General features: G+C 39.6%; 1 protein-coding gene across 2 annotated transcripts in view; it reads left to right on the forward strand.

The window, feature by feature from the left end:
* Positions 1-19,814, forward strand: part of PPP3CA (protein phosphatase 3 catalytic subunit alpha) — a 288,055-nt gene that overhangs the window by 136,957 nt on the left and 131,284 nt on the right. For both annotated transcript variants that reach the window (XM_031468717.2, XM_031468724.2), the window contains exon 2: positions 2,749-2,949. In XM_031468717.2, the coding sequence (XP_031324577.2) occupies positions 2,749-2,949 (201 nt within the window). The remainder of the gene's footprint in view (positions 1-2,748; positions 2,950-19,814) is intronic.

The raw sequence follows: 19,814 nt of genomic DNA on the forward strand, positions 1-19,814 counted from the left end.
CAATACCTCAGAGCAGGCGGCTTTACCTTAGCCCGCTAGCTACCTTAGGATTAGCAATTACTGGAAGGTAAAGATCTGCAGCAAAGGGTGGGAGCATCTGTTATGGCAGTGATCTTGGCCTTGGAGAGTCTGGGGACTTGGAGCAAGTCTAGTTCATGAAGGTGATGCCCTCCCTGGCGTGCTCTCTTTTTGCCTCGCGGCTTCTGAAATGCTTCAGCTCTTTCAAGTTGAACCCTGTGATCCCTCCTAAGTTTAACAGGGCCACCTAGTGCATGTGTGACAGAGACCCCCCGCCTGATAATACATCCGTCTCCTTCCCTTCTACGCTTCTATGATTCTTGCCTGACAGTTTTGCAGAGTCACTTAAATCTTGACAGTTGTCCAATTCATACCTTTGGAACTTACTTGAAAAAAAAAAAAATCAGCTCTTGGCCTTACCCCAAGTGTCTTTTTGAAGTGTCCCCCTTTCCACCCTCAATGTATCTGAGGGATTTTGAGAAGTCACCAGGTAAGATCTTTTCCAATTTCAAACCATACATAAAGATCCAGGTAAAGGAATGTGGCCATCGAAATTTTGTTCCCATGTTTTCTTAACCAGCATCTATGTTAGTCAGGCAAGAAAAAGGTGGGAGGGCAAAAAACGAAAATGGACAAAATCTTCCCCAAGTGCTTGAAGTCTAATGACCTCCTTTCCTGTTTTTTCACCTCCTCATTTAATTCTTAACTTTATTTTTCTTGTCTTTTAAAGCTACGCTTTGGAGTTAGGCATTTCATCCTTTATTTTAACATATGCTTTTGTATTATATATCTATTCCATTCTAAGCTGCCCCAAATAATTTTTGAAAATGAAAGTGGTCTTTCTAAGAAACACCTCTCAGTATTCATTAGAATTTCAATTCCAGAAAGTGATTTACTCATCACTTTTTAATTATTAAGCACTGTCTTAAGTACTTTCTGGGAAGCAGTGTGGTGTAGCTGTTAACACAAGTATTCTGGCATCAGAGTTTACACTTGATGGGTCTGCGTATAAATCACTGGGTGATTATCTTGGGCAAGGAGCTTAATATTTTTGAGTATCAAGTTTCTCCCCAGCAGTAATGTTATAGGGACTCAATAAGTTTATATATAAACACTTGTATGCCTTACTCATCTTACCGCTTTATTGTTGTGTCTGACTTTCTTACCCAAACAATGCCTGGCATAAAATAAACACTATAAAAGTTAGCTGCTACTATTACTATTTACTTCAATTATTATAACAATCCTTAGATAGATATAATCCCCACTTTACAGGTGAGGTAATGGAAGCCAAAGGAGGTTATCTATTTAGCTGGCCCAAGGTCATGCAGCTGGGGAGTGTGCAGAGCTGAGGTTTGCACCCAGGTTCATCTGGCCACAGATGCCTCATGCGTATCCACCGAGTCTGCCACGGCTGCTTCGTTTTGGTAGCGTCGTTCAATAGATATGCCTGGATTATTGGGAAAATCAAGCTTGCATCCCTCAGTACCTTCTCATTTCCTGATTTTTCTTTTCTCTTAAGTAGTTGTAATTTCTCTTGGATAACAGTCTGTGCCATGGGATTGCACAAAATTTCTTGGCATAGGTCTACCATAAATCATTCTTCTTGGAGAGATGCTTTTAGGCAGTGAGAGGGCTTGGTTTATTCCACAACATCAAGTGTTTTACCTAAGAGAGGAGCCTCAGATAGAGATGTTCTTTTGCACGCGGTGTAATGCTCATGGTAGATGAAAGTTACATGAAACAATGCTTATGCTGGTTCAAGATACTTTTCATAGATCTGAGTTGTCCAGTAAATGAACCTTCATGTGAAGTAGAGAAATAATGAGTTTCCCTCACTGAAGGGGCTTCTTGGCCACGTATCAGAAATTTCACTTTCGCAATGCCGTCTCTGACCGTGGATCTTTGGATGTCCCGGCACCTTGTGGGAGTTTAGTGAATATCCTCTGGCTGAGTGAGTGAATGGATGTATTCAGAGTCATTAGGAAGGACAGTAGCTACAAAAGAGCTTCTTAGTGTTAAGGAGGCCTGGGGGCACCAGTGGAAGAGAGAATGGTTGGCTCTCAGTCTGAACAATCAGTTCAGGTTGTCTTTGTGTCCTATTCCTAAACTCCCAGTGCCGCCTCCTGCTGTTGTGCAGTCCTCTGGCTGTGGAGAGATTCCTTCTGTACATGCGCATGCAAGTCCTGATTTTCTGTTCAATATTCAGTGCATTTTTGCCTCTTCACTCTCAGTTTCCTGCTCTATCCTTAGTGAATCTGTGAGTTTTCTCAGAGATGTGACTCCCATTGGAGGGCAAATCTAGTCTGGCAGGCCTTTTCCTATTTCTCCAATCCCAGTAGACGAGCCTGCTTCTTAGCAGAGAAGCATTTTGCCAGAGTCAAAATGGGGTGGATAGATGGACAGGAATTCTTTCCTTTTGCTGAACTGTTTATTGCCTCACAGAAACAAATCTCTCTCCTTTTGTGTTATTAACTCAATCGGGAACTTCTAGATGCCCAGGATGGGTACTGGATGAGGAAGAGCTGTGAATTTCCTTTCAGCAATCACATTCCATCCAGAATCAAGGGAAGAAGGTAGTCTTGAGAGCCCTTGATCACGTCTGAATGTGGGAACTTTGTAAATACTCCGATAGGTGGTCAGTGCTAGGGATGGATATTTGGTGGTTGTCATTGAATCATTTGTTGCTGAATTCTGGCTAATGTAATACTTTGACTTTTTCTCCTACAGCTGTCCCATTTCCTCCAAGTCACCGGCTTACGGCAAAAGAAGTCTTTGATAACGATGGGAAACCTCGAGTGGATATCCTAAAGGCACATCTCATGAAGGAGGGCCGGCTGGAAGAGAGTGTTGCATTGAGAATAATAACAGAGGGGGCTTCCATTCTTCGACAGGAAAAAAATTTGCTGGATATTGATGCACCAGTCACAGGTAAGTCCTGAGGATGGAGACTGTCCACTTGGGCCCACAGTTTGTTGTTTTTAACATCGAATCAGAAATCCTAGACACCAGTGAATCTTCAGACACCTTCTTCCTTTTATTCTTTTACTGCCAGATCTGTACATTAGGAACTGAAGATTTTATGCCCGTGTAACAATATTTTTACTTTCCTGTGTTAAATATTCACATGATGTGATGCTCTAAAAAGTGTTGTGTAACTTAGAGATGATGGAGATATTCCGAAGTAATACTTTAACTAAGAAGCGATACTGTTTGTCAGTTGAACACTGTCACAAAGAACACAGGATAGTCATTGGGAAAGATCAGACAAAGCATGCGTAGGCTTCCAAGTGGTAGATTGCGTGACTAAGTTAAAGCAGTGGTTTTCAGAGCGTCATCCCAGACTAGCATCACCTTCATCACCACCTGGAAGCTTGTTAAAAGGTCCTTTCTCAGCCCCTAGCCCAGCACTACCGAATCAGATTCTCTGGGGGTGAAGCCCAGCAATCTGCTTTATCAAGTCCTCTAGGTGATTGTGATGCACATTAAAGTTTGAGAACCACTGAACTGCAGGAAGAAGACCAAATCTCTCTCCTTCCTATAGCATTTTGTGCCTAGAATATATGTCTTTCCTTCCTGAGTGTTTTTGTTCTGTTACTTCTTAAGGGCAGATACATATTTGGCATAAATGGAACTTCTCTTAGACCGTAAACATTAAATCGTGTCAAAAAGTTTTGTATGTTATAGAAGGTCAAATAGTAGGGGCTTTTCATCTACATTTTGGGACGTTTTCTGAACTTGCAGTTTTTTATTTCTAGAGAAGCTTAAAAAACATTTATTTTTCTCCTTAATTATTATCATTCTGGCAAAGGGAAGAAATTTAGACATAGAATATTGTCTTTTTCAAAATGAAGAGGGCATTTAAAATATTTCATGCATACTACTGATTGCTTCTTTCTTTCAAATCTTCATGTACTCACAATATTACTGGCCTTCAAATATATTTTTGATGGTGACTGTTAGAAGCAAGAAAAGCCCTCTTGAATATCAGACTAGACCTTGCTTGATTAAAATGTCCCTAATGGTTCCTATTCCAAAGAAACTGACGTTATTTACGTTCTGGTTTTGGTTGGCAATGCTATTTTTCTTGTTTGTAACTCATAAAAATAATGATTGTGTTTGGGGCCAGGCAACAGGAAAAAATGGCTCCAATGGTGTTAAGTCAGCATTGGACCAGTGGTGACTAAGTCAAGCTACACACTTACCCTGTGTGTATCACTATGAACCCCATTTTCCATGTATTTAAATGGAGTCATGCATTATTTATCTTCTACTCAAAGATACTGTGAAAATGTAAGGACAAAACAAATGTGTACATGCCTTGCTTTCTTAGATATTAAAATATTACAGTTTTTTAATATCTAAATATGAGCTTGAAATCCATCAGCAAAGAAACTACTTTAAAAGATTGACTGTAAATCCCACCTATAAATAAATAGTAAAATAGTAGCTTTAAATGATATCTATATCATTAAGCTTGTTTAGTTTTGGTAAGAATGACTGGCTTGATATTTTATTATGCTGTTCTATTATATCATAATGTGACATGATATATAAATATGATGTGTTATGATATTTTTTCCATTTCTGTGACTGCCAATGAAGAACTCATGTTAAACTTACTAATGAGCCCCGTAGGTGTTCATGGAGATGATAATTACAACTAAAAGGAGACATGCACAATAGACACTTAGAGGAATGTGCTTTCTGGGGTGCGGCCGGCTCTTCCGTTTGATGAGGCTCTGTCCTGGACGGACGCACAGGGGAGATTCTGGAAGAGTCAGATCCATGATGCTTTATCCCCGAAACTTTCTGGAGCCTGTAGACTCATCGCCCTCATATCCAGGAGCGGTTGCTAGAAAAAGTTAGATTTTTCTAGTGAGATTCCTGCTAATGCTTCGGCAAATCTCAGAATATAGATATGAAGAGACTTTGGAAATCAGGACTCAGTTATGTATAGCTTTCCCTGGGGGAGAAACAACAACAACAGAGCCCTTTAGATGGTGGCAGAAGCAGCTGTGGGGACACACAGGCTGCAGAGCGCTCCTGAAATAGAGCCCAGGCAGGGAAAGCTGTCCTCTAAAGGGCTGGTCATGTTTCTTAGGAAGGCAAAGTCCTAGAGCCTCCAGAAGATTCCATCGCAGAGATCTCTTTCCCCTTTTTCTGGAACTATAAAAATACGGAATGTAAGTGGCGGAGGGTAATTTATTTTAACATTTGGATAAAAGAGGGGAAAGCCTTTTGCATATAATTCACCCGAAAGCTAAATTCATAGCCTCGTCTTCCAGCCACTGAGCTTTCAGGCAAAAGCTGAAACACAGAGGACTGCAAAATACAAGCAGAGCACATGGACTGGAGAAAATCACAATCTCCTTGTATTTCAAGATACTTCTTCTAACTTATGAGTAACATTTTATGAATATGACTGTGTTGAGATTTTATTTCATCTGGATGGCTGAACCAGCAGTGTAATATTTATTTTTAAATGTAGAATATTTGTTATTTGGGTAACTGAATCAATAAAGTTATATTTTATTAGCACTAGGCTATGCAAGAAAAGGCATGATTTACATACAGAGCTTCAGGGTACAGCATTCTTTATATAGTCCGGAATTCAACATTTAAGAAAAATGGAGAACTTAAACAGTTCAGAGGAGAAGGAAGAAAAGAAGTAGAAGAGGAGAGGGGTAAGAAGGAAAATAATAGAGTTACAAATGGAAACCCATGAAAAAATATTAAAGGGAAAGAAGCAAGGGCTTTTAATTTAGCAGGAAAAAAATAGCCTGAAGCCTGTCTGTATGGAGATTTTCAAGTGGTATTAGAAATAGCCTCTCACCTGCGTGTGGCAGATTCCTAAAAATGTAAGGCAAGTGGTCTGGGTAGAAACTGACTGGTAACTTCTGGTCTGGAATTCAGCTTTAAGTGTAGCAGGTCTGTAAACTCACAAAACCAAACAAATGGCAAATATTTTTTAATTATGTTCAAAAGCCACTCCCCAGCTTTCCCTCCACTTTTCTTCTGTCCTACTTTTGATTAATAAAAATGTTTCACTCTCAAATGTTTCGAGAGGAGTTGTGCTAATGCCTGTGCCATGGTTCCCTCCCATTTAAAGAAAAATCTAGAAATTAGTGTCTTGGTTATTTGAAATCTGGACATTATTTCATTCCTTCAGCAGTTCTCTTTAATGTTTAAATTTACAAAGCTGCCCAACTCTCCTTCTCTCCTCTCCCTCAAGTGTTTTTAAAGCAGTAAAAGGTTTATGTTCATTTAGGATTTTTTCCCTTAAAATTCTGTACTTTTTATTTTGGAGAAGAAGGATCAGGAAACTGTCCAGTCCCAACCTGGCTCCCTTCCTGTGTCCTTCTGGGGAAGGAGTTAAAGCTCTGTGTACCTTGCCCTTCTGGAGCATGGATTTAGGGAAGCCAGTAACCATCTCCATGGGAGTAGAAGTGAGGATTAGCTGTGGGTCCCCAGTCAAAACAAGTGAGGTATGAGTTACGTTCTGCTCTTTTCTCTAAATTAACTTTCCTGATTAGAATGGTAGCTGTTTCAGAGATTTAATTTGAAGAATGTGTTTCTGTATTGGAGGCATTTCATAAAGGAAAGCATCTTCCCTTTTGGACTCTTTTTTGAAACTTGAGTTTAATTTATCTTTGTTTCCTTGCAAGCATACAGGTGGAATGTTAAAAAATGTGGCCAGATAGCTGGGTAGCAACTTGCTATGGACTGAATGTTACATTTTGAAGCCTTCATCCCCAGTGTGATGTTATTTGGAGGTGACGTTTTGGGAGGGAATTAGATTTTAGATGAGTCCTGAGGGTGGACCTCACATAACAGGATTAGTGCCCTTAAAGCAAGAGAAAGAGATGGGAAGCCTTCTCTCATTCCTCCACGTGGGGATACAGAGGAAGATGGGCATCTGCAAACTAGGAGTAGAGCCCTCGTAAGCACTGGATATGCCAGCACCTTGATTTTGGACTTTTCAGCCTCCAGAGCTGTGAGAAATAAATGTTTGCTCTTTAAGCGCCAGCTTAAGGTATTTTGTAATAGCAGCCTGAACTAAGATACAACTCATTTGGGAATTCAATTTAACAAACATTTACCTGGTACAGGTGGTGTAGGTTATACACAAGTGGATAAGACCTGGTCTCTGTCTTTCCAGGGCTCAGAATATAACAAGAAAACTGAATCAGATATTTGCTGAAAGGTACATGCATCAAACTATTGGTTAAATGAAAAGCTATAACCTAGATTTATTCAAGCAAATTTACACATATCCAACTGGATAGAGCTAACTTTAAAAAGTTTTCCTACCTTTTAAGTATTTCCCTGACAGTGTCCATTGATTATTGTATCACATCTTTGAGTTAAGCTGTTAAAGAGCTCGGATCCTATCTGTCCTGAATGTGGATGGAGAACTGTTTCAGAAGGTTAGAAATTGCAGACGAAACAGATGAGGTGTGGTCCTTGACTAGAGAACTCAAGATCTACTTGGGAAGTCAGATACATTAATAGATAATTACTATAAAATTTGTTAAGAACTAATGGAGGTGCCTGTAAATTATTATGGGAACTCAGAAAAAGGAATGCAGGGAATCCAGAAGAGTCTTGACAGGTTGCATGATATTTGAACTGGAGCATCTGTGGTAAGTGAAATTTTACCATGTGAAAAAGCTAGCAGAGGTTATTCTGGGCAGAGACAACAGCATATTAAAGACACTGACTTTTTTTTTTTTTTTTTTTTGTAAAATGGGAAGGCATGATCTTGGAGGTTGGCTATGGGAAGACAGGGTCTCAGAGGGTGTGAGTGGCTGGGGAGGTGGGTGGTGAGACAGGTTGGATGGTCAGGGTCAGATATTAGTCTGCCCTAAGCAACACTTAGACGTTCAGTTACTGTTCTGTAGGCACCGAGACGTCGAAAGGGTTTTGGAGCAGGGGAGTTATGCAATCAAATCTGCGGCCAGAATAGCATCCGGATGAGATGAGTCAAGTGAGCTGGGAGGAACCCCTGGGAGTGGAGTTGATCAGGAACCTTTCACACTGGTCCGAGGGGGCCACGGTGATGGCTTTGTCAGAGTAGGAGAACTGAATCTGATTTTGAGTACAGGACCTTTCAGAAATGATAGTAAACATTGATCTTAAAATGTCTGATGAGTTTGTATTTAATTTCTACTGAGGACTTCTTGAGTATAGCAGGATGATTTATGCAGGGATCCAGTTTACTCCATCGCTCCTTCGAGTTCTCTTACTCTCCTGTTTTCCCTTTGACTTAGCACAGAAAATTTCCCTCATTTATAACACAGAAGCAGACCAGGAGCTTAGGTCTTTGAACAGAATGATTTAGAACTCATTTTCTGCTCTCTGGGCCTAGGGGATAGGCCAGCATCAGCTGGGCAAACTGCTAATCTCTCCGCTCTGTCTGTTTCCTGCGGTGGGGGATCTGTCCCTCGGGCAGTGAAGGATTCCCTCAGTGGCTGTGTCTGCCATTTAGCATGTCAGGCAGTTGCCAGGAGAACCCTCTGGCTTTGTTCCTGGATGTGAGAGTGAGCCAGTGGCCAAGTTTAAGGTCATGGCATTCCTTCCCTTACAGCAGCTGACGTCAATTAGGAGAATTCCCCATGCCTTTACTCCGGGGAGAGTCAAGTGGGGGTGAGAATCCAGAGTCTTTTGAGAACTAAAAGATCAGTGTCTAGTCTCCTCGTTCTGTCATTTGTCACTATCAGAGCAACGTGGCCTTAGTTTATATGGGGATAAAATATGACTCCTGGGGCATTTTGCCCACTTGTGATTTCAGTGGCCAAGGCTTTAGGGCCTGCCTTGCAGCCAGAGGCCTATTTTGGTACCCAGCCCACTGCTGGCAGATCAGCACATTTCAGGCCCGGCCTGTGGCCACAGCACACCAGTTTGATGTTCTTATTCCCCTTAATTTGGACCCTTGATTTAAAAAAAAAAAAAGATAACAGTCAGATGAAAGGTCATTAGAGAGCCTGTGTCTTTTCCCTTATCTGTTTTCCTCCCTGGTTTCTCAAGGTTGGTCTTAGGAAACCCATCTTCCAAATGAGAAAAGGGCGTCTCAGAGAGTTGTGTTTCTCAGACTTGAGCGTGGATCAGAATTGCCGGAAAGGCTTCATAAAACCCAGATTGCTGAGTCCCACCTCCAGAGTTTCTGATTCCGTGGGTCTGGAGTAGGGCCTGAGAACTTGATGAGAATGATACCCTTGACCCGGGACCCCACTGTGGGAACGACTGGTTGAAGTAACTGGCCTGACGTCTCAGAGCTAGTACGCTGAAGACCTTGCTCTGAAAAGGCATCTATCTACATAACAGATGCTCAGCTGTTCCACTCTGTTACCTGTGCAGTGCATGTAATATACATATACTGCATTCTACCTCTGCATTAGGTTGAAAAGATCAGTTGTTTCAGTTCAAATTTGGCTGGAATTTGTTCTTGCTCATTACTGAAGAAAACATACTAAATAAGCATGCTGTTAAAGGTTCTCAAGAAAGAGAGGGAGTAAATTATTTTGCCTCTTGATTATAATTTACTATATTTTAAATAAAAACATTTTGCTGTTACTCAAGGGGGGAAGACCAAACAAGAGTGCTTAGCATATTTGGGACAGAGAGTTTATGTAGTTTTTCCCAGTGAGAAACCTGTGTAGTCCTTGTCTTTATAGACTCTTTGAGAGTTGATGTAGAAAGCTCCTGCTGGGACAATTTATAAAGGAAAACAGGGTCAAAAGCATCTTTCAGTGAATTGTGTGGGAGTGAAGACAATATTATATTAAGAATCGCTGAACGTCAGGAATTCAGCACTTGTATGTAGTGTACAAGTCAGTAATAATGTAACCGCAATAAACATGTAACAGCATCCAGAGGAGACTTTTGACAGTCATTACAATTATATCATAATTACATGAACATAGATTTTGCTTTAAGACACACTGTACTCTGTCCTTTTCAATTTGCTGTAAGTCAGTACTTTTTACAAATAGTTGAGTGTTTAAGGGCAGTAGATAATAATTGTTTTTTTGTAGCTTTCAAGGACTTAATTTTGTTGTAAGGCTAACATTTAAAGTTCTTGGGGTTTTTTGCCAGTTACCATTGTAACACTGTACTTTTTAACTCTGAGTTCTCATACAATTCTATGAAGGAGGTGCTGTGATCAGCTCAGTTTTACAAATGAGGAAACTGAAGCTCAGTGAAATTGAGTATTGTACCTAAGGTGACTGAGCTAGAAAGTGCCAGAATCAGTATTAAAACCCAGGCAGTTCCACTGTGTCTATTCCCATTTTATTTGTGGCTAGAAGTTAATTTTACAGGTCCATGAAATCGTTAAATCTGTGAGTAGCCACGCAGTGTAGCATTTAACTATAGTTGACCCTTGTACAACCAGGGATTTCGGGGTACTGATTCTTCAGAGTTGAAAACGTACATATAACTTATAGTTGGCCCTACGTATATATGTGGTTTTGCACCCCTAGATTCAGCCAACCTCAGATCATCTAGTGTTGTAGTTCTTGGTATCCGTCTGAAGTGGAGGGTTTTGGACAAATGAGATACTGGATAAATATATAAGCCATCAGAAGCAGTTTCTTATAGAACAGTCTGTGGTTTAGTTAGTGGATTAGTAAGAGAATAATATTCAGTTTTGAGTCAGCTGCTTTACCACTATTTAACATGGTATCTTCATATATAAAATGTATTATTAAAATATTAACTAAATACTTCTATTGTCACATCCTGCTAATGTTAAAATATGTTCCCTGAGAGAAGACCTTTAGTTCAGTCTTGGCTTTGCTTTTGTCTTGGGGCGGGGGGTGGTCACATCGCTTTTTCTTCTATTTTGTCCGGCTCTCCCCAGGATCATGGAGTGAGCATCACCTCGTGAAGTAACGTGAAATCCACAGAACGGTTTGAGACCTAAGTCAGTCTGTTGAGGAGGAGGGGAAAAAAAGCTCTCAAAAAAGTCCAGTGTTCTTTTCCTTATATTAAACTCTAAAAGGTGTGTGTAAAACACTGTATATATACATAAACCTAATTCAAGAATAAATTACAAACTGGTAACAAGTCTCCTTTAAGTTACTTTTATCACATGAAAATAACATTTCTAGTAAAATGTGTTTTGTAAAAATAGGATATTACTGATTATGTGATGGTAGGAAAAACCAACCAACAAATCCCACACCCAGGGGATAATCGAGTCTGTTTCGGAGATTTTTATGAAACAGCATTGTATGTTAATATTCTGAACATGATTTCAATTCCTGCTCCCAGATGGTTACTTTTTGGCTCCGGTTTGGTGTATGATATGCTTCTCTGTAATTAATTCCCATTCATATTTGACACTGCGGTCCAGGTACCAGCCGGTTTTAGGCATGGCAGCATTGTTTCATTCAGTTCCTCAAAATATTTAAGGTTTGGACACCAAGGCCTTTGAACTTCAACTTCATGAGAGTCATATATGTAGGTGAAAGGAAACTTGACCTGTTTTATTTTTTCTATAAGCTTTTCTTCTTAATATTTTTCTTTGTAATGCTCTCTGCTCTGTCTTTTTTCACATTTACAATAAACGAAGCCCTCTGATAGAGTAAAACTAGGATTAGTAGAAAGAAAAATGTAGGTAGTAATGTAAGAAACACAAAAATATTAGCCAAACTTTAAAATAAAGATTGATGTCAAGGTCACCATTTTATTTATAGTGCCTTTCTTTTCAGATTCATGTATTTTGGTTATATTCAGGACTGTTATTGTTGGGTTCTTTGGAGTTTATTAGTGTCAGACATTTTAATATTAAAAAAATCTATTTGGAATTTATGAATTTGATTCCATTTCAGAAACTCAGTTAACTCACAGTCTCTGAATGTGCTGTTGGATTTAAGATGCCATCTGGTGGTATGCGTTTAAAACATCTAGTTCTGCTTTTACCTGCCATCAGAATCTTATATCCTTTACTGCTTATGATGGAGAATATTTTTGAAATGACTTCCAAAGACTTTTGTTTCCATTCCAAACAAAAGATCCTTTGTACATTACTTACTGTTTTCTTAAAGTAATATGCATGTTTGCTTTGGTCTTTATTAGCATAATCTGATTCTTTCTTTATACAACATTGACTTTGAAAATTAGGCTCCCATTTCAAGAACTCAGTTTAGTTCGGAGAAATTTGTAGATATTCAGCATCCCTTTTAAAATCCTAATTACATATGGTTTTTATTTAGTTTTTATATGGTAACATTTGATTGGCCATTTGAATATGTGATGAAGAGGAGATTATCAGATAATCATAAATATGGAACAGAAATTCTTCATTTGAAATTCTCTACCTCATGTTTTAAACATTAAAGGCCAACTCCTTCAAAGGTGGACTTTAGCTTAATCTTAAGTACTGATTTTTTTTTCACTTTCTTCAAGAGATAAGCTGGTAATACTTATTAAATATATATCAAAGCTAGGTGGAAATTAGAAAGTAAATTGTGTGCATTACTGATGTAAAATATTCCTTCCACTTAAGAATCTGAATTAAGGAAATGTTAAATTACGTGAGTTTTTTTAGGCCCTTTCAAAGTTACTTGTGGCTGGTTAGCTTATTAAGGATATGGTGGCAGTGAGCCAGTTTATAGATTCTTTCCCCACTGTGGTCTGTTTAGCAGTCTCTGATCATCACTCAAACTTCTGCCTAGCCAGTTTCACTGAAGGAAAATAATCAAGAAGAATGGTGTGAAAAGAGGTGAGAAAAGATGGAGTGATTTCCTCTCTGCTGTGCAGTTCACTTGAGGTGCATACCCTAGACAGTGAGACAGTGAGTTTATTTTCATCCTACGTAGGGTGGTATCAGGATTAAAAAATCATGGCCCTCTAGATTAGCATCCGGGATCTGCAAGTTCCTAGCTGTTACCAATGGACAAGTTAGTTCACCTCCGTAAACCTCATCTCTCTCGTCTTTGAAGAAATGGGGTGTTAGTCTCAGGCCAGTCACTCAGATAAAGTGAAATGCTGCAGCCACGGCACGTAGATAGAACAAGTGCCCAGCAAATAGCAGCTGCCTTGTTCCCATTGCTGCAGCCCTCTTTTTCATGGCTATTACTGTTGCTCTGCAGCTAATACTGCAACCCTCAGTTCTGTTCCAGTGTTCAGTGATCAGGAGCACAGAGAGCTTTTAACTAGATTAATTTGGCTCTTGTAGCAGACACTGCATTTCCCCTTTTGTAGGGATGTAAATAAGTCCTGAGAGGGCTGTGGAATGAAGGAGGGAGCAGACAGGTCCTTGTGCCTACAGCTCTCCACTACCCATCCTTTCTAAGTTGCAGATGAGTTTTAATTTTAATTAATGAAAAATAAACTTTGTTTTCATGGTCATGAGGTCGGTATATCAATTAGCGATAAGAAAATGAAAAATATGGTTTTTACAAACCTGTGTAACATGGGCTAAGATGTCTTTTAAAATTAGAAGTGACTGACCAAATATGGGAGGGTGGGCCTTGCTCAAATGTCCCACATCAAAATAATAATTCTTCATATCTGATGGCTGAGCCTCATTCTGACACAAATGCCTTTTCATTTCAAATTTGGGTGATTAGCGTTTGTAAAAAAAAAAAATAGAATTCCCTCTGCTGTACAGTAAATATATATAAATTGTATATAGTGGTACATATCTGTTAATTCCAAACTCCTAATTTATCTTACCTCCCCACCTTCCCCCTTTGGTAACCATAAGTTTGTTTTCTATGTCTGTGAGCCTGTTTCTGTTTTGTAAATGAGTTCATTTGTATTATTTTTTAGATTCCACATATAAGTGATACCATGTATTGTCTTTCTCTGACTTACTTCACACAGTACAATCATCTCTGGATCCATTCATGTTGCGGAAAAATGGCAATATTGCATTCTTTTTCATGTCTGAGTAACATTGCATTGTATACATACACCACATCTTCCTTATCCATTCATCTGTTGATGGACATTTAGGTTGCTACTATGTCTTGGCTATTGTAAATAATGCTGCTTGTGAACATTGGGGTGTGTGTATCTTTTTGAATTAGAGTTTTCATCTTTTCCAGATATATGCCCAGGAGTGAGATTTTTGGATTATAAGGTGACTCTATTTTTAGTTTTTTAAGACACCTCCTTCCTGTTCTTCACAGTGGCTGCACCAATTTACATTCCCACCAGCAGTGTAGGAGGGTTCCCTTTTCTCCACACCCTCTCCAGCATTTATTATTTGAAGACTTTTTGATGATGGCCATGGGTGGTTGACTTCTTAAATAACAATTCATAGAACTACCAACAAACTGTAGATTATCTGAAGTTTACAATCCCAAATAATGTGCCATTGTCAATATCTCTCTGACATTCAAATCAGAAAAATGCGACAGAGGTTTCTAGTGATTGTAGTTTTCTCCCACTGGCCACCCTAGGGCCAAAAATCAGTAATATATGGAGTTTATCCTATGTGTAAGACAAATAACATACATTGACACATTAAGATGATTCAGATATTTTTTAAGTTTTCATTTATTGGCTATGCACCGTGATGTAGGCACTGTGGTAAATAATCACATACATACACTGGTGTCCGTTGCAGTTAGAATCAGGTTGCAAATCCCTAGATGGTTTAGAAAGTCTTGAGTATTCCATTCCCCATACATGTCTTCAGTTTCATCCAAGACCTGCTTCTCAGTATTTTCTGTGACCTGTCTACACTGGCATTCTTTCATTCCTTGAATGCACCTCCACCTTCCCTTTCAATAAGAGACTTGCCACATGCTGTTCCTTCTTTCTAAAATTCCCCTGATACTCCCCCTCCCTATACATACACCCAATAATCTTGAATAGTTAAATTTCAGCTTAAGTGTCACTTCATTAGTTCTTTGGGGAAGCCTTCCCTGACTTACCCAATTATAGTAAGTACCATGTACCTTTTTTTCAAACTGTTTATCTTAGTAATGATATTATGTTATTTGTGTGATCATTGTGTGATCTCTTCCTCACTAGATGGTCAATTTCATGAGGGTAGACCTTTTGTCTGCTTTTGGCTACCATTTTGTCCTCAGCATCTAGAAAAGGGAGTGCCTCTTGGTGGATATCCATTAATATTTGTCAAATGAAGTGATGCTTGCATTATCTCAGTTTATAAAGTTTATTAACATTTCTTATGACCATACATACCATATGTCAAAGAGAACCAGAACCAGGCATCAATTAAAGTAGTAAAAACAGATTTTATACTGAACCATTGCAGTAGGAGAAAAGAGACTTCAGAGGAGAACCAGATTCAGTTTAGCATATAATCAGGACGAGTGGGAATTCACAGCCAAAGAGTAGGACAAGGGGTTCAGTGGATGGAAAATTACTAAGAGGTGATATCAAGGGTAGGAAGATCCTACTGAATGAAGACAAGTTAAGGTGATCAGATACCAAGGATGGCTGAATTCTTCCTATAACTGAACTAGGCAGGCTGAAGACAGGGCCTAAGGTTGGGGCTTTGGTGAAAGGCTCAGACAAGCCTTTCTAAAGTTTGGTCAAGGAGAGTGTTTTTGTCAGTCCCTCCTCTTATTAAAGGAAGGAAGAAACATTTTGTTTCTCTCTGAACAATGTAAGTCTATTTTTTGTTCGTCACCTTTTGTTTGTCAAGGACCAACCGGACCATTTGTTGAGACATGGCGACGGTTGCCAACTGCTGTACTGTGTAACCCAGACATTTAGTGAGAGGGATCCTGTTAGGAAGATAAAAAGACGAATTATAGACCAGATCAATCTATGTGCCCAACTTCATAGGCTTTCAGGGATTCACCAGAAGAATTCCCAGAACCTGCCATCTTTCCTGCAATGAATTTTTCATTTGCCTCGTGAACCTTCCTGTTATGACAGAGACATCAGTTACATTCCTGGGACAAAGGTGCAGAAGTCACTTCCCTCCCTATCCAGGGTGATACAGTTTTAGATGACAGTGTTCTGGCTTTCTTGTAATTGCAAGTCACAGATTTGAGGTCAGTGGTGATGCTGTCCCAGGACAATGTGAACTGCTTCAGCAGTGAATAGATGATTCTGGCTGAGTCAGTCTTCTTTAGCCAGGCAGTTGATTCTTTAGAGTGATGCCCAACAGGTGGCAAACGTCTCCCCAAATGTGGTGAGGTCTTGAGTGGAGCTTAGGACCAATTCTGTGGCTGTTTTTTCTATATCAGCTCACCAGGAATGGAGATCACCTATAAGGGGACCTGTAATGTCCCAGACTCCTCTCTGGTTTCTACATTGAGAGTGAGGGGAACTGGAGGGGTTGGGTGATTGTCCTAGAGATAGTTCAAGAAGGGAAGAATATTGTGGAGCATTGACTATGATCAAGGGACTGGTAAGCTTGGTGAGTTAGCAAAGCCAGTGCAGTTGGCTGGTAGCAGCCAAATAGGCTTGGGTTCACAAAGTAAGAATTATCAGCAGGTAGCCAGGGGTCATAGAAATTATTGTCCATTAGCAGAGGGTGACCAAACATGGTTTGTGTGTGGTTGGGTCAAATCTGAGAAATTCAGCTGGAAGAACTAATGGGGACATTTCCATTTGTATGAGGGATGTCTGGGGGACCTGTCACAGATGGGGAGTTTTATGTTGAATTTAGTGATGGCTAGGTAATGACAAATGCTCATTTCAAGAAATGGGCCAGGGGTAAAATTATGATGGAAACTAGCATGACCCTTGTGAGGATAGACTGGAATTGGTTTTGGGGTTGATTCATAATGGGTTATCCAGTTTAGAGTGGTGGAGGGAAAGAGAGGAAATGCTGTAGCCAAATAGGGATTGTGATTGACCAAAAGAATCAGGGAGCTGTCAGATGTCCCCTCAGGAAAGGGAGCGCTGTATCAACAGTCTATCCAGTAAGGGTCCAGGGGAGACAGTGTGACTGTATTTATCAGAGAGAGTACATTAAGAGTCAGTGATGATCATGATATTAAATACATTTTTAATGTAAATATGAGGTTTCTTTTTGAGCAGATTTTGATTTTCTGTTTAAGTAAGGCTTATTGCTAAAGCTATTAAGTAATTCCCCAGGCTACAGGCAAATAAGAAAAATTGGACATTTGTATAGAAAGTAAAATTGAAATGGAGCATGGATGGGTTCGATCTTGGGTTCTAAATTTTTTTCAAGGAACTTCTGCATTCTGTATGTTATGGGAATGTTGTCAGGGTAGGACTGTGTCACCTGGTGAAAAAAACGTTGGCTCTAGAATCAAACAGAGGTAAGTTTTCATCCTGCTGCTGCCAAGTTACCTCACACAGCCCTCTCCATTTACTCATCTGTAGAAATGGTTGAAATAATTTCAAACTTACACTGCTGTGAGGCTTGAGGCAATGTTTAGAAAGCTCTTCACACAATTCCTGAGACATAGTAGGAACTCTGTAAACAAAAATTATCATTTATCACCACTAATATTGATGTTTATACACTCATGCCACCAAACTTTCTGTACATGGATAGATAACTATGTTTATATTTAGTAAGGAAAAAAAGTATTTCTCCCTCTGTACACTGGACAATGATGGTCATGGTCATAGTTGTCTTATTTTGTCTGCTAAATTTAACAATCATTTTTGGTAAGAAACATCCAACTCTTGGTGATCTGTTCAGTGCGTATTTCATATTTGCTTTTTGGTGCACATCAGAAATCGCAAAAATAATTTTTGGTAGACAATTCAAAAATTCAACTCAAGGAATTTATACAGACTTTTTTCTTGGCATATTTGGTGTGCTTTCTCATCACGTGAATTCCACCTTTTATCTGACTCATATATGAGTTCCTTGACATTTGTTTTAGTCCCAAAGCGAAGTATGGTTGTTGTGTTTAAGATCTTCTTGTCATTATCATACTGAAAGAATATCTTTCTCTGAACCTAACACAAAAGGGACGATGGAAATAATGATATTGGTGAAAAGTATTGTATAAAAGGGGAGGGAAAGAATAAAGGACTGTGAATCAGGAATCCAGAGAGGTAGTGCTGGTTCTAACAACAATTTCTTCCTGTAATTCATGAGAAGGCTATTCCAGATGATCTCAAAGCCCTTCTCAGTTTTGAGTCTATAAATGTGTTTCTTACTCAAAGTACACATGACATGACTTCAAAACAAATACCATGATTAGATGCTTCATTAACTTTATCCGGTTTCCTCCTGCCACCCCTTAAAAACACCTCTGTGTCAAAGTAACTGATAACCCCAACTTTTGTTATTGTGTGAGTTCACTTCCCACCGTATGATGGTTTCCTGGACATTTCAGAACCCCTGATTCTGAAAGAAAACATTTTGGTGAGTTCTTCAGTAACTAGAATGACCTCTGTCATTAACAGCCTAATCTGTATTGTTAGAGCTGAAGTTCCCCTACCCTTCCCCACACATGTATTTCTTTTTTCTTTAAAATATAGAAGGGCAGTTTCACCAACACATTTTTTTCTTTAAGTATATCCTCTTTTCAGTCTTCTACTATAACTAATAGGTTGAATTGACTGCTTTTTAGTTTGAATAATTTTATTGTAGCTAAAAAAAAGCGTGGTAAAAGGGAGTGGATTTGTGAATTTTAAGTAAAATATTCTGATATATAGCTATGACATAATAAGAAATATATTTTTGGTCCCTGCCCCAGATTCCTAAACCAGTGCTCCTAAAATCCTTATAACTTCCCAAGTAATGAGAGAGAGAGAAGCATTTTATATAGCGCTACGCTCTTAAATCCCTTGGAATTTCCTGGGTGATAGGAGCATCCTTCGTTCTAATGAGACGACTCCTGGTGGGTTCCTGGAGAGCTTCACTCAGGATCAGGCTGGCCACTGGAAAGACCAAACCATGATTAGAAGCTTGGAATTTTCAGCCTTAGCCCCCATCGTTGGGGGAAGGGAAAGGCACTAGAGACTGAGTAAATAGTCTACTGTGTCTATGTGATGAAGCCGCCATAAAAATTCCTAAACTGCAGGGTTGGGAGAGCATCTAGACAGCGAACACACTCATGTGCTGGGGGGGCGGTGCACCCCAGCTCCTCGGGGGCAGAAGCTCTTGTGCCCGGGGTCCTTCCAGACCTCACCGTATGTAGGCCTTTATCTGGCTGTTCATCTGTGTCCCTTATAATACCCGATATAACAAACCAGTAAATATACATAAATGCTTCCCTGCGTTTTGTGAGTCATTCCAGCAAATTAGTGAATGTGGAGTGGGAGTAGGGGGTTGTGGGAGCCCCTGACTTTGTAACCAAGTCTGACAAAAGTGTAGGTACCCTGGGGAACCATGATTTGCAACTGGCAACTAAAGTGCTCCACTAACTCCAGCTAGTTAGTGTCAGAATTGAATTAAATTATAGGACTTAAAGTTGATGTCTGGAGAGTTAGAACATTGGTTGGTACGAGGGAAAAATACCCATGCACGTGTATCAGAAGTGTTGTGAGCAGAGAAGCAGTTTTCCTTTCATCACGTAGCTACTGATGGTATTTGGTCTCGGCCTTTCTCTCAGAGTTCTGTTTTGTTTTTGGTGTGGATGGGGAGGAGATTTTTATAGTAGTTGTACGTTAGCAATAGTAATAATACAATGAGCACTTACATTATTCCTCTAAGGGTTAATGATTTGCTCATGTATCTGATCACTGGCCATATCAATCCCTATTATTAAATTCTTGGCTTTTAAAAATAAATTCGAATTTTTTTTTTCTGTGATTTTATTTTCCTGCTGTCGTAGTCATCTAATTTGCTTTGTGGAAGAGACTTAGACACCCTCCAGCTACCAGCCTCACGGATCAGAAAATGGATCTGTGGCAGGGCTTGGGGC

This window comes from Camelus dromedarius, chromosome 1 (genome assembly GCF_036321535.1).
Source record: "Camelus dromedarius isolate mCamDro1 chromosome 1, mCamDro1.pat, whole genome shotgun sequence".
Taxonomy (NCBI): domain Eukaryota; kingdom Metazoa; phylum Chordata; class Mammalia; order Artiodactyla; family Camelidae; genus Camelus; species Camelus dromedarius.